At 42.8% G+C, this 17397-nt stretch overlaps 1 protein-coding gene across 2 annotated transcripts in view; it reads left to right on the top strand.

The window, feature by feature from the left end:
- ZCCHC8 (zinc finger CCHC-type containing 8) overlaps nt 1-2799 on the top strand; it is a 233637-nt gene extending 230838 nt beyond the window's left edge. Inside the window, exon 14 of one of the 2 annotated variants that reach the window (XM_069214952.1) lies at nt 770-2799. In XM_069214952.1, coding sequence (XP_069071053.1) covers nt 770-1608 — 839 coding nt within the window. In that variant the 3' untranslated portion in view covers nt 1609-2799. The remainder of the gene's footprint in view (nt 1-769) is intronic. The other variant, XM_069214953.1, reaches the window with a different exon arrangement.
- Nucleotides 2800-17397: the final 14598 nt, after the last annotated feature.

The following is a 17397-nucleotide window of genomic DNA, read 5'->3' as shown; positions in this document are numbered from 1 at the left end:
TGTTTGAAAGATAGTGAGGTTCTCCTTAAAACTTCCCAGACCCTGCCCGTCCCACCCCCGAGGTTGGCACATGATTGCTTAAGTAGAAGCTTCTTTCTTGTAAATAAATTACCTCACTTAACTCTGAGATCAGTAACTTATCAATGGCTTGTAATAGCAGTTGTGATCACAATCCATTTGTACATTCCATTATGACTCACAAATTAGAGATCGCACCAGATTTACCCCCACACATTTCTATTTCTGATTTGGAAAGTCGCTAACATTCCTTTATGAGCTGGGCAAACTTTTTCCAGCTCGTAAGAATGGCTTATATACATTGTAAAACGCCATTTTGTATCTGCAAAACTTTTGCAAATTGCAGTCTTAACCACAAAATACCGTTGTACACCAAACCCTTAATATTTTAGTCTGACTGTAATTTGTCATGCCTGCATGTGCACATGCTTGTTTGTGCTTAGTCAAACCTGTATAACCCTTAATGTGGTGTCTTTGTTTCCAATAAATTGGAATTGAAACTTCATTTAAAAATGAATGGGCATGCTGTCAGAGTTTGGTGAAATGGTGCCTACATTTGCGCTGACATTAGGTCAGGAATAATTCGTTCCATTGATATGGAAGAAAAAAAATCCATCAACATCGTGAAATTCATACTTTTGAAATGGTCACAGTATTTTATACTAATAACTGTTGGGGTAATTGCTTGAAGGTATTGGTAATAATGAATTACAACTTACATTATTAATCATACCATTCTCCTAAATTTTAGATGTGGAGGGGCCTCATACTTCTCAGTCCTGTGGAGGTTTTCGGTTTCAGCCACCGCTGCCTCCTGGATCTCCATTTATTGCATCTCCTCCACCTTTACCACGAGGAACACCTCCGTCCACTCCTCCTAACTTTACTCCCCGTCCCCCACCAACTCCCACTCCCCCACCTCTTCCCAAAGGCACTCCACCTTTGACTCCTGCTGACTCTCCTAATGCATATGATCGACCAAGTTTAATATCCCAGTCAAAGTCAAGTGAAATGGATGACGATACCTTAACTATAGAAGAACTTGAGGAACAGCAGCGGTTGATTTGGGCTGCGCTAGAGCAGTCTGAGAGTACAAACAGTGATTCTGATGCTCCTGCTGATACGCCTGTCACTGTAAATTCTGTTGCATCTTCCTCAGGTAGAAGCGATTTGGACAGTGCTCCAGATGGAAGACCATCATCTGAGGAAACAATGGCAGTTAAACAAGTTCCTGGTGTGTGCATTCAGGTATACAAAACTGAACTTCCTAAACATAATCCTAAAATAGAGCAATTTTTACATAGCATAATGGATGAAGAAACTGCTTCTAATCCAGATTCTGAGTTAACAGCAGAGAATGGTTCTGAAACAAAAGTTTGTGCAGAAAATGGACAGAAAAATGACCCAGGGGAAACCACAACAGATGCGGAATCATCAAATGTCATTGTTCCTGACAGAAGTAAATTTGCAGTTGGTATAACACCATTTGAGTATGATAATATGGCAGAATCTACCGGACTTTACCTCCGATTGAGAGAAGTTCTTAAGAACTCACCAAGAAATCAACAAAAAAGGAAAAATCTGCCCTAGAAATTGGTAGACTTAAACTCTGTGGTTATATGGGACCTGTCTATAAAGACACATACATGGCTGTCTGTTTTTGGTAACAAAATTGAGGGTGGTTGCCGTAGGAAAGCCCTCTTCAGTCCTCTGTCTATCAGTCTTGTATGTTTTACACACCTTTCCCAAACTGAATAAACCCCTCAAAGGCTCATACAAAAGAATGATTTAGTCTAGTAAAATGAAATACAGATCTTTTGCAAAATTGGACTCCGAATTCGGTCTTAAGTGATAGACTGATAAATTGTTCTGGCATGTACTTTCATACGAATGACCACTCATAAGAGTAGAATTACAATACAGCCCCAGGTGGATACTTAGTTTCTTTTTAATTTTTATAGAAAGTTTGACATATGAACCTCTGCTGGAGTGGTATTTATTTTTTTAATCTGTTTGTAAATTGGTTCCGCTCTTTCTACACATTCAGGACTATACTACAGACTTCTTTAATATAACAAGGTTTTAAATTTGTTACATTTTTAAATGAAAAAAGTATCTCATCTAAAAGTCAGCAGTTCAGATTGAGCAGTTCAGGGATGGTCTGTTATCATTTAAGATACTTTTTTTTTTTTTTTTATATAAATGATCCACTTTGGTCAGTTTTTTTAAAGCCATTTCAGGGTGCTGCCTTCTTCCTCATGTATGCTTGCTGTATAGATAAAATCCATTCTTTGTAGAGGAGTTTAATAAATGTTTTCACATGTATGTTTTTTTTTTTTTTTTTTTTTTAATTGTTGGAGCCAGTTTATGACAGGGCAATGTTCATACTTGTCTATCTATGATTATTGTACCTAAATAAAAAGGTGACTTTCCCAGCAAACAAAAAGGTAATCTTTGAAAAGAAGCAATATTTATGCAAACCCATTTCATGTGTCACAAGTGGAACATGTTATGTTTTCCTATAGTGAAAAGCTCTAAATGCACTAATGCACATTGAGGTGGTAGTCCTTCCAGAAAGTGTAAAGTACAAGTTTCTTTTTATTGCTTGCTCAGTTACAGTTAAACTCACATGCTCTTTTGCTGTGTATCTGCTTTGTACACTATCTTTTGTAATATTACAGTAGATGTATGTTTATAAGATCAATTGAATGTGTAGTGCAAAGCAATTCACTCAAAGTAAAGAACATTGATTGATATGAAAATAAATTCTCCAACAAAGTCGATAGTAATCGCTTAATGGTAATTTTTCATAAACCATCTTACTGATTTGATCTGCAAGAATTGTTTATTGTTGACATAATTCACATTTTTCCTTATACTCGTCATTGTACAGCAAAACCATTATTGAAGTTTTAGGAGTGCAAACTTGATGTTATTGTTGTTTTTACTTAAAGTATATTTGAATGCCATGTTCTGCAAGGTAAGATTAAATTGAAAATACTGTTTCACCTGTTGTCCTATATGCTGTAAAACAAACTACTCAGGAAGGGTGCCATTTTCAGATGTTCTCACACATTAAATTGAATTTAAAAGAACTAATTATGGAGTTTAGGATTAATATTTAGGCTGCCCTTGTCAATCATGCAACTTTTTCTTAATTTGTCTTTTCTTCCAAGAGGACCTTACTATTAATGGTCTGCCAGAGACCTGGCCCTTTAATCAGACAGTCTTTCTCAGGCCATCATGTTTATTGATAACACGATTCACTGACTTTCTTCTTGACTTAGAAGCAAGCAGTAGGTTTCCACTATTGTATCAGTTAGTGCACATGCATGTTGAGCCATTATTTCTTTCAGCATGCACCAACAACTAACTTGAAAAGTCCTCTTCTAGGTAGTTGTTGACTTTTTCAATCTGCAAGTGTTAGCGAATAGCCAACCTACTTTGGAAATTACATATCTTTATACAAACCATATCATTGCAATCAGATAGAAACTGTCTTACTTAAAAAAAAAAAAAAAAAAAAAAAAGACTGAAAAGCAAAGTGAGTCTACCAAGACATAATCACATACCCACAACAAAACAAATGCTTCAGCCACAAACTGTTTGTATCCTGTGACTTGTATTTGTATATCGCTATCCACCATACTTATCTCATTTGCTACACATCTCTTTTGGCACCCCTTGTGTGGATCTGGGAAGGCCATCTATCAAACTTGAGGAACCATTGTTTGGTAGTCTATCTTGTTAGTGGTGGTTGGTTGTGGTGGGAATAGGGTTTGTTTATTGTAAGTTTTTTACATTGTGAAATTGTGTGACTTACTGTGAAAGTGGGATATTTTTCTCATTTCAATGTCAGTTGTCCTTAGCTTACCTCAGATATGGTGTCTGTATATAGTCTGTCTTGATTTATGAAATGTCATGCCTTTATTTTGTTTTGACCCATATTTAAATAGTTTCATTATGAAAGTAGAATATAGTTGAATTAGTTAATATGCTTTACATTCATATTACTCATATTTTGAAATACCCCAAAATGCTTAGCCTCAAGCTTTGCACATAGCAATGAAGTTCCTCTCCTTGAATCAAAATTGTTAGATTGATTTTTTTTCTTTTTTTTCTTTTTTTTTTTTTTTTTCTGCCATCAGTTTATGGACATGTAACAAGGGAGCTCTGAGACTTGCTGTGTTTCCCATGGTACATTTGGGCTCTCATGGTCAAATGTCACACCTACTATTGGGGGGAAAAGCAGTTGTTGTCTGTGCTCTTCTTGGTGGCACCTCTACATCTGTTGAACTCCTAACTGCCATGGTCCATTTCAGAACTGGTTGCCCCTTCATCGTCTTTGTTTAGAATGCGCAAAGGGTGATGGAACTGATTGATGCTCTTTCAGCACTACCCAGAGCCAGGTGAAGTACCCTTGGTTCAACTGTCACAAGGTCTGTAATCTCTGCCTCTCAGACCATGGCACAAATATGCAAAGCCTGCCTCACATTCTGGTCAAAGAAGGCCTTCTGATACAGGTGGGTGCATTTGGCATATCAGAAGATGCAATTGCAATCCTCATACAACAAGGCTGACCTCTTTGAAGAACAGCCCCCTCTTGGCATTGAGGAAGGTGAGGACACTGGCCCTTCGGGCTTTCCACTTCCGCCAACTGTTGCGGAGTCCAGAGGCACTCTTTTCCACTCCCCGCCATCACCTTCTACATCTCCACTGCATCCAAACTCACCATAGGGATCTCCTTAGTCTTGTAGTCCCGTAGTCTCTTCTTCCCAACTGACCTTTATGAAGCACCTTTTGAGCCAGGGCCCACAGACGACCTGTGGGATGACTATGATGTTGAACACCTGGAGGGACCATATCTGTTCTACTACCCTGTTAGAACATCTTTTCCGGATTACACCACGTCATACCACGAGGTGATCCAATGGGTGAATATGCATGTTCTCCCAGAGGATGTTAATTTCCTCATAGAGACACTCTCAAAGTCCAAATGGACAGTACAGTTCTTGCTCATGCTGAAATCATTGTTAAAGGCCCATGACACCTCCAAAGAGCCAGAGCAAGCCAGGGTGGTTCCACCAAGAGTTCGAGAAGAAATATAAGCTTTCTCTCAATTACCTTGCCTGCCTCAGGGATCATGTCCCACCTGACTGGTCGTCAACACTGCGTGCAAGCAGACTTCTGCTTGAGCCATGAGCGATACTCCTGTCTGATAAGGAGAGCAAGAAGCTTGAATGTGCCGGCAAAAGAGTGGTGGTAGGGGCTGCCAACCACAAGAGAAAAGCTAACTGTGGGACACCTCACCTGCCATGACACGGCACAGTGGGATGATATGCAAGAGCTAATCAAGCATTTCCATTGGAGTTCAGAAAGAAGGGGGAGACTAAAGTCATAAAGGGCAACACTATATCAAATGACATCATTTGCTGCACCCTCGACACGGCAGACTTGGCATCCTGCAATATTAACACCAGTAATCTTATTAGACTCCAACCCAGTCCCCATATTTCAGGTTTCAAGCTGGAGGGTCCAGCAGAATCTAATCACCCTGCCCTGTGATGGCGAACCTCTATTTGGGCCACAGGTTGAGGGGATGCTGGAGAAAATAAAGGACACTTGACCCTACTTAAAGTACTTTATTGTTAAGCAGAAAAATGGTCCGGGTTAGATGTTGCGGGAGGGTGGAGTCGCAATAGGTTTTGTGCCTCAAAAGTCTTTGAAGAAAGGGCAGGGTGCAAACATCTGGGCCCAAAACTGGATCTCAGGAGTATGAAGAGAAGTATTGCTGTGTGTAAGGAAATGCCTCCTTGGCATGGTTGCCCCCTGACTTTTTGCCTTTGCTGATGCTATGTTTACAATTGAAAGTGTGCTGAGGCCTGCTAACCAGGCCCCAGCACCAGTGTTCTTTCCCTAACCTGTACTTTTGTATCCACAATTGGCAGACCCTGGCATCCAGATAAGTCCCTTGTAACTGGTACTTCTAGTACCAAGGGCCCTGATGCCAAGGAAGGTCTCTAAGGGCTGCAGCATGTCTTATGCCACCCTGGAGACCTCTCACTCAGCACAGACACACTGCTTGCCACCTTGTGTGTGCTAGTGAGAACAAAACGAGTAAGTCGACATGGCACTCCCCTCAGGGTGCCATGCCAGCCTCTCACTGCCTATGCAAGTATAGGTCAGCCACCCCTCTAGCAGGCCTTACAGCCCTAAGGCAGGGTGCACTATACCATAGGTGCGGGTACCAGTGCATGAGCAGGGTACCCCTACAGTGTCTAAACAAAACCTTAGACATTGTAAGTGCAGGGTAGCCATAGGAGTATATGGTCTGGGAGTCTGTTTTGCACGAACTCCACAGCACCATAATGGCTACACTGAAAACTGGGAAGTTTGGTATCAAACTTCTCAGCACAATAAATGCACACTGATGCCAGTGTACATTTTATTGCAAAATACACCCCAGAGGGCACCTTAGAGGTGTCCCCTGAAACTTAACCGACTGTCTGTGTAGGCTGACTAGTTCCAGCAGCCTGCCACACTAGAGACATGTTGCTGGCCCCATGGGGAGAGTGCCTTTGTCACTCTGAGGCCAGTAACAAAGCCTGCACTGGGTGGAGATGCTAACACCTCCCCCAGGCAGGAGCTGTAACACCTGGCGGTGAGCCTCAAAGGCTCACCCCTTTGTCACAGCACCGCAGGACACTCCAGCTAGTGGAGTTGCCAGCCCCCTCCGGCCCGGCCCCCACTTTTGGCGGCAAGGCCGGAGAAAATAATGAGAATAACAAGGAGGAGTCACTGGCCAGTCAGGACAGCCTCTAAGGTGTCCTGAGCTGAGGTGACTCTAACTTTTAGAAATCCTCCATCTTGCAGATGGAGGATTCCCCCAATAGGATTAGGGATGTGACCCCCTCCCCTTGGGAGGAGGCACAAAGAGGGTGTACTCACCCTCAGGGCTAGTAGCCATTGGCTACTAACCCCCCAGACCTAAACACGCCCTTAAATTTAGTATTTAAGGGCTACCCTGAACCCTAGAAAATTAGATTCCTGCAACAACAAGAAGGACTGCCTAGCTGAAAACCCCTGCAGAGGAAGACCAGAAGACAACAACTGCCTTGGCTCCAGAAACTCACCGGCCTGTCTCCTGCCTTCCAAAGAACTCTGCTCCAGCGACGCCTTCCAAAGGGACCAGCGACCTCTGCATCCTCTGAGGACTGCCCTGCTTCGACGACGACAAGAAACTCCCGAGGACAGCGGACCTGCTCCAAAAAGACTGCAACTTTATCCAAAGGAGCAGCTTTAAAGAACCCTGCAATCTCCCCGCAAGTAGCGTGAGACTTGCAACACTGCACCCGGCGACCCCGACTCGGCTGGTGGAGAACCAACACCTCAGGGAGGACCCCCGGACTACTCTACGACTGTGAGTACCAAAACCTGTCCCCCCTGAGCCCTCACAGCGCCGCCTGCAGAGGGAATCCCGAGGCTTCCCCTGACCGCGACTCTCTGAAACCTAAGTCCCGACGCCTGGAAAAGACCCTGCACCCGCAGCCCCCAGGACCTGAAGGACCGGACTTTCACTGCAGAAGTGACCCCCAGGAGTCCCTCTCCCGTGCCCAAGTGGAGGTTTCCCCGAGGAAGCCCCCCCTTGCCTGCCTGCAGCGCTGAAGAGATCCCTTGATCTCTCCTTGACTTCCATTGCGAACCCGACGCTTGTTCTAACACTGCACCCGGCCGCCCCCGCGCCGCTGAGGGTGAAATTTCTGTGTGGGCTTGTGTCCCCCCCGGTGCCCTACAAAACCCCCCTGGTCTGCCCTCCGAAGACGCGGGTACTTACCTGCAAGCAGACCGGAACCAGGGCACCCCCTTCTCTCCATTGAAGCCTATGCGTTTTGGGCACCACTTTGAACTCTGCACCTGACCGGCCCTGAGCTGCTGGTGTGGTAACTTTGGGGTTGCTCTGAACCCCCAACAGTGGGCTACCTTGGACCAAGAACTGAACCCTGTAAGTGTCTTACTTACCTGGTAAAACTAACAAAAACTTACCTCCCCCAGGAACTGTGAAAATTGCACTAAGTGTCCACTTTTAAAATAGCTATTTGTGAATAACTTGAAAAGTATACATGCAATTGAAACGATTCAAAGTTCCTAATGTACTTACCTGCAATACCTTTCAAACAAGATATTACATGTTAAATTTGAACCTGTGGTTCTTAAAATAAACTAAGAAAAGATATATTTCTATACAAAACCTATTGGCTGGATTTGTCTCTGAGTGTGTGTACCTCATTTATTGTCTATGTGTATGTACAACAAATGCTTAACACTACTCCTTGGATAAGCCTACTGCTCGACCACACTACCACAAAATAGAGCATTAGTATTATCTATTTTTTACCACTATTTTACCTCTAAGGGGAACCCTTGGACTCTGTGCATGCTATTCCTTACTTTGAAATAGCACATACAGAGCCAACTTCCTACACTGTGTATCTGCAGCACTACTTTATGAACCAATGATTATAGGGTAACATTTTATAGACATTACAGAGTGGCAGTAGCTACCCTGTAGTTATAGCTAGGGTTACCAGATATAGGAATTCCTCAGATTTTCAGCTCTTAATAGCTTTGCTCCCATTTGACAGATCACACTTTCCAGATCTATTCTTCCTTCTTCATTGGCAGATGATGGAAAATTTTGCGGTGATTGGTCAAAGGGGCACAAAGAAGGGGGAGGGGGTGCTTCTAAAACACATTTTGTCCCCTATGCATTTTCCATAGACTTTATGTATTGGACGTAGCTGCCAAACGTCCAGTCTGATTTGGATTAAATTTGGCAGGATTATACATTACGGTGTGCAGATGATCCTTTTTGGGTTAGAGGTAAGTATTTTTAAAGTTATAAGGGCATAAAACTTAGTGATATTATATCTGTTGTCAAAGTAGTTTTGCTGTAATTTTGGTAACGTACCATGCTACATGCTGAAGACAAGACACTGGCTAATGGCCGCCTTTACAAAAGTTAAGGGCTGTATTTGGCTATTTTCTGTGTTAGGAAGTAAAATACAGGTAATTAGAAGGTTTTAAAAATTTTCTCTACCTGTTATCTTTTAATTAAAGTGGTAATGGGTAGGAAAAATAATTTTGTTTAATACTTTCAAACTATTGTGGACTATGTCACACCATAAATGTTTAAAAGGTTTAAAAAAAAACAAAAACAGTATACAATGAAAATTATCTTGTACCTATAAACACCTTAATAAAGTGGTAATAGTTGGTGAAAAGAAAAAATCCTACTAGTTACCTTTCTAAAAGGCCCTAACTCAAAATAGTCAGATTGTGGGAAAACATTATATGCCTTCACATCGCTGTATACGACTGCATACTGTAAAAGTAGCACGGCATTCCATGGCACAATATATCACTGACACCTTCATTTATTATTGTATTGCATTACCCATGCATTATGCATGGCCCATGCAATACTTCGGAGATTTAAAGAGAAACACAAGGAAACTATGCATGCTCCTGCGTTGGTTGGTAAATCTGGATAAACGCAAGGCAGTGCAAATCTGTCTTGCATTACTTTTCACATCTTATTCTACATTCCTCCCCAATTTCATCTGCATCCATATGCCACTCAGTTATACATCACTACACTCTGCCACTCTACTCTATTCCACTCTTTGCTACTATAATGTATGCCACTCCAGTGTACAACACTAGGCTCTACGCTATTTCACTGTACACACCTCCACTCCACTGAATGTTAATTTCACTTTATCCCACTCCAATGTACTCCATTCCACCTTACACCACACAAGTGTACGCCTTATCACTGTACACCGCCCCACTCTGATATTCCACTGCATGCCCCTACAGTGTACACCACTCCACTGTAAGCCACTCCGATCTACTCTTACAATATATGCATGTAGGTGCAACTCCACTCTGCCCCTCCAGTGTATGGCATTCCATTTTACCCTGCACCACTGTACACCACTCCAGTCTACGTCATTCCACTGTATACTACTCTATTATATGCTATTCCACTCTGCCATTCCACAGCCACTCAATCTACACCATTCTACTAAATGCCTCTCCAATGTAGCACAGTCTACTCTACGCTATTCCACTATACACCACTCCACTGAATGCTACTCCATGATATGCCACTGCAGTGTATGATACTGCACTCAACGCCAATCTATTGTAAGTTATTGCATTGGAAGCCTTTCCACTCTGTGCCACAGTGTACTATTCCACTCTACCCTACTGTAAGCCACTTCAGTCTGCCACTCCACTACCCTGTATGCAACATCACTGTACGTTACTGCAGTCTACACTATTAGTGTATGCAACCCCACTGCACTGAATGCCATTCCACTATAAACTATTCCAGTGCTTGCCACTCCCCAACACTGCACTGTTCACTATTCCACTGTATGCCACTCCACTAGAATGTACTTCAGTGTAGGCCATTCTACTGTACACCACTTCTTTCTACGCCATTTCATTGTACAACATTCCACACCACTCTACCCCACTCCAGTGTACGCTACTCCACTGTACCCCAATCCACTTTACATCACTGTACTCTACCCCATTACATTGTACGGTATTCCATTGCATGCCACTCCACTGCGCATCACTCTGCTGCTGCTATTCCACTCTACCCAACTTCATTGTATGCCAATGCAGTCTACATCACTCCACACTATGCTACTCCGCTCAATTGTACACTACTCCACTCTTCTAAACTTCACTGGACATTATTCCACAATACGGTTGTAAGGAAATGGCTCCCTGTTGCAGTTACCCCCCCCACTTTTTGCCTGATACTGATGCTGACTTGACTGAGACGTATGCTAGGACCCTGCTAACCAGGCCCCAGCACCAGTGTTCTTTCACCTAAAATGTACCATTGTTTCCACAATTGGCACACCCCTGGCACACAGATAAGTCCCTTGTAAAAGGTACCAGTGGTACCAAGGGCCCTGTGTCCAGGGAAGGTCCCTAAGGGCTGCAGCATATGTTGTGCCACCCTAAGGGACCCCTCACCTAACACATGCACACTGCCATTGCAGATTGTGTGTGCTGGTGGGGGAGAAAAAGGCAAAGTCGGCATGGCATCCCCTCAGGATGCCATGCACACAAAATACTGCCTGTGGCATAGGTAAGTCATCCCTCTAGCAGGCCTTACAGCCCTAAGGCAGGGTGCACTATACCACAGGTGAGGGCATAGCTGCATGAGCAATATGCCCCTACATTGTCTAAGTCTATTCTTGGACATTGTAAGTACAGTTGTGGCCATATTAAGTATATGGTCTGGGAGTTTGTCAAAAACGAAATCCACAGCTCCATAATGGCTACACTGAATACTGGGAAGTTTGGTATCACACCTCTCAGAATAATAAACCCACACTGATGCCAGTGTTGGATTTATTAAAAAATTCACACAAAGGGCATCTTAGAGATGCCCCCTGTATTTTACCCAATTGTTCAGGGCAGGACTGACTGGTCTGTGCCAGCCTGCTGCTGAGAGACGAGTTTCTGACCCCATGTGGTAAGGGCCTTTGTGCTCTCTGAGGACAGAAACAAAAGCCTGCTCTGGGTGGAGGTGCTTCACCCCCCTCCTCCCCTACAGGAACTGTAACACCTAGCAGTGAGCCTCAAAGGCTCCGGCTTCGTGTTGCAATGCCCCAGGGCACTCCAGCTAGTGGAGATGCCCGCCCCTGGACACAGCCCCCACTTTTGGCGGCAAGTCCAGGGGAGATAATGAGAAAAACAAGGAGGAGTCACCCACCAGTCAGGACAGCCCCTAAGGTGTCCTGAGCTGAGGTGACCCCTGCCTTTAGAAATCCTCCATTTTGATTTTGGAGGATTCCCCCAATAGGAATAGGGATGTGCCCCCCCCCCCCTCCCCTCAGGGAGGAGGCACAAAGAGGGTGTAGCCACCCTCAAGGACAGTAGCCATTGGCTACTGCCCTCCCTGACCTAAACACACCCCTAAATTCAGTATTTAGGGGCACCCCAGAACTTAGGAAACTAGATTCCCTGCAGAGAAGACGGAGACACCAACTGCTTTGGCCCCAGCCCTACCGGCCTGTCTCCCCACTTTAAGAAAAACTGCAACAGTGACGCGTCCCCCAGGGTCCAGCGAACTCTGAAGCCTCAGAGGACTACCCTGCATCTAAAAGGACCAAGAACTCCCAAGGACAGCGGCCCTTTTCCAAAGAAACCAAAACTTGCAACAAAGAAACAACTTTAAAAGGACTCCACGTTTCCCGCCGGAAGCGTGAGACTTTCCACTCTGCACCCGACGCCCCCAGCTCGACCTGCGGAGAACCAACACTACAGGGAGGACTCCATGGTGACTGCGAGGCCCCCCCCCCCCCCCCCCCCCCCTTGCTTGCCTGCTTCGCTGAAGAGACCCCTGGGTCTCCCATTGAAACCAATTGCAAACCCAACGCTTGTTGGCACTCTGCACCCGGCCACCCCTGTGCCGCTGAGGGTATACTTTTTGTGCTGACTGTTGAAATTTGCACAGTGTCTAGTTTTAAAATAGCTTATTGCCATTTTTGCTAAAACTGTGCATGATATTGTGTTGATTCAAAGTTCCTATGCTACATGAGTGAAATACCTTACATTTAAAGTATTGTGTGTAAATCTTGAACCTGTGGTTCTTAAAATAAACTAAAAAAATATATTTTTCTATACAAAAACCTATTGGCCTGGAATTGTCTGAGTGTGTGTTCCTCATTTATTGCCTGTGTGTATGTACAACAAATGCTTAACACTACCCTCTGATAAGCCTACTGCTCGACCACACTACCACAAAATAGAGCATTAGAATTATCTCTTTTTGCCACTATCTTACCTTTAAGGGGAACCCTTGGACTCTGTGCATGCTATTTCTTACTTTGAAATAGTACATACAGAGCCATCTTCCTACAACGGTATTACACTGGACGCTATTCCACTGGACACGCTACTTCACTGCTTACCTCTACAGTGTACGCAACTCCACTGTATGTCACTTTATTGCATGACACTCTGCTCTGTATAACTCCACATTGTAAAACTCTATTACACTTTATGGCACTATGACACTCTGCTCCACTCAATTCCCTTACACTCCACTGTCCAGAATACTATTCCACTATATGACCCTTTTCTGTACTATACAGCACTCCACTCTGCTATATGAGATGCCACTCCAATTTATAAGAGTTTGCTCGACTAAACGCTACAAGATTTCACTGTACTCTACTCCATGCCACTCTACGACACACCTATGCACTTTATTAAACTTTACTCAGCCCTACATTACCCCACTCCACACCCATGTGCGAGACCTTACCCCTCTCTACAACAACCCACTGTATGACACACTACTGAACACTACTCTACAATACTACTATATTGTATGGCACTCTGCAAAACATTTTTCTCCACTCTATACCCCTGCACTACACTGTACAACAAAGTATTATACTGTATGCCACGGTATAGCTCTACTCCATGCTGCTCTGATACTCTATATTTATTATACGACACTGCACGCAACTTTCTATCCCTTGTCACCACACTGTACTTTGACACAGTACTACACTCCACCATTCTACTCTATAACACTGTATGCCAAGCCAGTCTAGCACACACTATAACTCCATATTGTGCTCTTCTCTAGAAAACTGTACTACACTGTACCCAGTGTTGTCACCTCACTCGTCGCACTACGTGAACTATAATTCACACCTTCTCCAACCAATGCGTATACCAATGAATGAATGAAGGGATTTGAAGAGCATGCAGCTGCTTAACAGTGTCCTGGTGTTAACAGCGAAGCAAGAAGGCAAAAAACAAGGTATCCTAGACTAGCTTGAAACACTGCCCTATAGAGCAGGACCAAGGATGCAAATAAGATCCTATTCCTACCAGGCAACCAGTGTAAGGAGTTGAGAACAGGAGAAATGGAAGTGCGGCTAGGCAAACACAGGAGGTTTCTTGTGGCAACATTTTGAACCACTGATGACCTAACAAGGCTTCGGAGATGCTGAGGTAGAGGGCATTAGCGTTATCCAGGCATGAAGTAATCAAGGCATAGATTAAAAAAAAAAAAGTGCAATGCAGGACCAGAAGGAACAGACATTTCTTAAGAGAACAGAGCACCCCAAAGCGTTGGCCCAGTACCGTGGAGATATGAGATTGAATGGACAAAATATTGTCTAACTTAAACCCCTAGTTTTTAAGGGGTGGGTGATGCTGGCAGTTCTAGGCATAGGATCGAAACTGAATAATCTCCGTTTTATGGGTGTTACATTTAAGCTGCCTGCTCTGCATCCACAAGCATGCAGTCCTTGAAGGTGGATTTAGTTGAGGCGGACAGTCCATCAAAGGTAAAAAGCAGTTGGGTGTCATGGTCATAAGAAATAATTTTGCAATCAAAAGGCTCCACAATTGAGGTAAAAGGTGACATAAAGACAATGAAAAGAGTAGGACTCGGTGAGGAGCCCTGAGGGATACCTGGATTCACAGCTTTCACCTCAGAAGCGTAAGGAGCAATCCAGACCGACTGATATCCCCATGCTGTACCTCCCACACCCATATTTGGCAAGACAATGTAAAAGAATGGTGTGGTGGGCACCCTTCCATATAACATCACTTCTATCATATGAAATCATTGCTTCATAGCAACACGTATGGCATAATTTGTGAGAACACAGTGCATGGTAGTGGTGAGTTATAGTTAATATAGTGTGAGGTGACAACACTGGGTACAAAGGGCCATGATTTGAAGATGTTGCATACATTATACATTTATTTAAGTTATAACTACAACTAGAATTTCTAATGTTTGTCTACTTCAAGTTGGGGGGTGGGGGAATGGAGTGCCCCGCATTTTTCCACCAATGCATTTTCCATAGCCTTTTATATATTGTGTTCTGACTGGAGTGACATGAAATTTGATAGGAGTAGACATTGAGGTGCACATGGTCTTTTTGTGTGGTACATGTAAATAGGGTACGGTTTAAGTAATAAGGCATTTTTTGGTGATATGTTGTGATATTTCATGAAATTTTGCTGCCTTTTGCGAAGCTATTGTGGTACATAGCTATGATACTGCATTAAGTGATTGGCTAATGACGCCCTTACAAATGCTAAAGGCAGCGATGTTGGTGTTTTAGGTAAACTTTGGCTGTGTTCAGAGTTTTACATTTGGGTTTAGGTAAATATTAGGTGTGATGTTTGTTCAGTACGTATTACCAGGTTATTCAAGTAGTAATAGAACAATAGAAACGGAATTAAGACTTTTTTTGAGCACTAATCAAAGTGTCGGAGCCTTTGTGTATACAAAACAAAGGATTTGGGAAGTAGTAAATAGGTATGGACATTGTTGTTTTTTTTTTTTTTACAAGTTTCTATGTATTAAAAAAAAAAAGTACAGTGGTACCTTAAATATAGGGTAGTACAGCGTATTTTCAAATTTTAGCATTTTTAAATCTTCACAAAAGTCTGCGCAGTACCGCGGTAATACCTACAACTTACTGCGCTACCTTTTTTTTTGTTGTTTTTTTTGTTTTATCTTTTTAAAATGTGCAGTTCACTCTAAACTACCGTAAAAACAAATATAGGAAATTATAAACAGATTTCTCTACCTACTAACACTTTAATGAAGTGATAAAGGGTAGGAAACAATAAAACCTACTACTCACCTATATCTAAGACCCCATATCCCAGAATGCAGCAGAACCCAGACAAACTGTGCTGAAAACTACATGGTTGTTTACGTTTGGTAAACACAGCCATTAGCCAATCACATACTGCCTTATCATGTACATGTTTTGCAAACTTAATGCAGTATGCCTCGGCACAATATATAGTACGCTTTTAATGTATTTTTCTGCCACATTACATCTGTTCACACACTTTCATGGTATGCCTATTTCAATTGCCGCTTTCAATGTCACTCTGTTCTGTGCTTTAACAATGCACGCCAGTCCACTGGACCCCACACCACTACACTTTCTGCTATTAAACATTATTCCTTGTTATGACACTCCATTATAAGCCACACGACTGTACGCTACGCCACTGTATACTACACCACTGTATACTATTCACTCTACACAGCTCTATTCTATGACACTGAACTCTATTCTGTTCCAATCTATGCCACTCCACTGTATGCTATTGCACTGTACATCACTCTGTTCCACTGTAGCAAATATATTCTTTATTCAGATGCGTAGCATTCATTTGCAGTATTTAAAACATACATTTTTGCCCATAGTTGTTGCCATGCCCCTTACAGCAGCAAACACCAAACTTATTTTACACTTTCACACTACATCCACACCAGTCATACATGCGTTTGAAAAGAGCATTAAAAGGCATCCTAAAGTGTTGTGTAGCATCACATGGGTACATACAACAGTCTTTTTTTTAATTGTCTGAATATATGCAATTGTTTAATAAATAATCAAAACCACACAGATATATGATCAAAAGATGCCAAATGTACAATATTGACAGGGCCGACGCTCTTACATCTATAGCAGTGAGTATGGCCAGGGGCCGCATGCGACCATCACGACCTTCGCATGTACCCCTCACCCACCTGATCAACAGCAGCACTGGGCAGCTGTTCACTCGACTCAGCACTCCACTATCATTAAAACAATATTACATAAACAGGCAAGTCTTTATTTAAATGATAATAAAAGTCAAACTAAGGAAGTAACTAGGTTGCCCTTCATCACTTAAATTCAGGTATACCTTTATTTTCAAAGCTATCTTTCAGCAAAGTGTTAACATGCTGTACCATTTCATCTTAGTACAAGGGATTATATTAGTGCATTGATAAGTATTTTAAGTGCCAGTTTTCAAACATGAATTCTGAAATATTTATTCTTCCCCATACTCTGACAACACTGCCAACAGTGAACTAAGAGGCAAGTAAGTTATGTGCACTCTTAGGGTAACCTGGGTTCCTATTGTACATGAACAACATTATAGTTTATTAGATCACAGTATAAGATTGTGCATAGTGTACATCCCAAAGTCATGTATTTTCAAAGCCCTCTTATGTGATGATTTAATAAAAAGTGGGAAAGTATAATAAAACAATTGCCTAGGACTTGGTAAAGTGGGGGAGCTGGGATTGATCCAGGTTTTCTGTTTTCACATTGTGCAGCCACTAGATGTACATGTTTTTCTTCCCTTACCTTACTATGCTGTTCCACTGTGCATCACTGCGCTATACTTGAGTTCGTCAGTCCACTCTTTGCCACTGCACTGTACACCACTCAACGCTATTCCACTGTATGACACTTCAGTGTTTGGCACTCCACATTATTCCACTGTGCGCCACTACGC

The sequence above is a fragment of the Pleurodeles waltl genome, chromosome 11, assembly GCF_031143425.1.
Source record: "Pleurodeles waltl isolate 20211129_DDA chromosome 11, aPleWal1.hap1.20221129, whole genome shotgun sequence".
Lineage (NCBI taxonomy): Eukaryota > Metazoa > Chordata > Amphibia > Caudata > Salamandridae > Pleurodeles > Pleurodeles waltl.
This window is presented reverse-complemented; position numbering and strand designations above follow the sequence as displayed.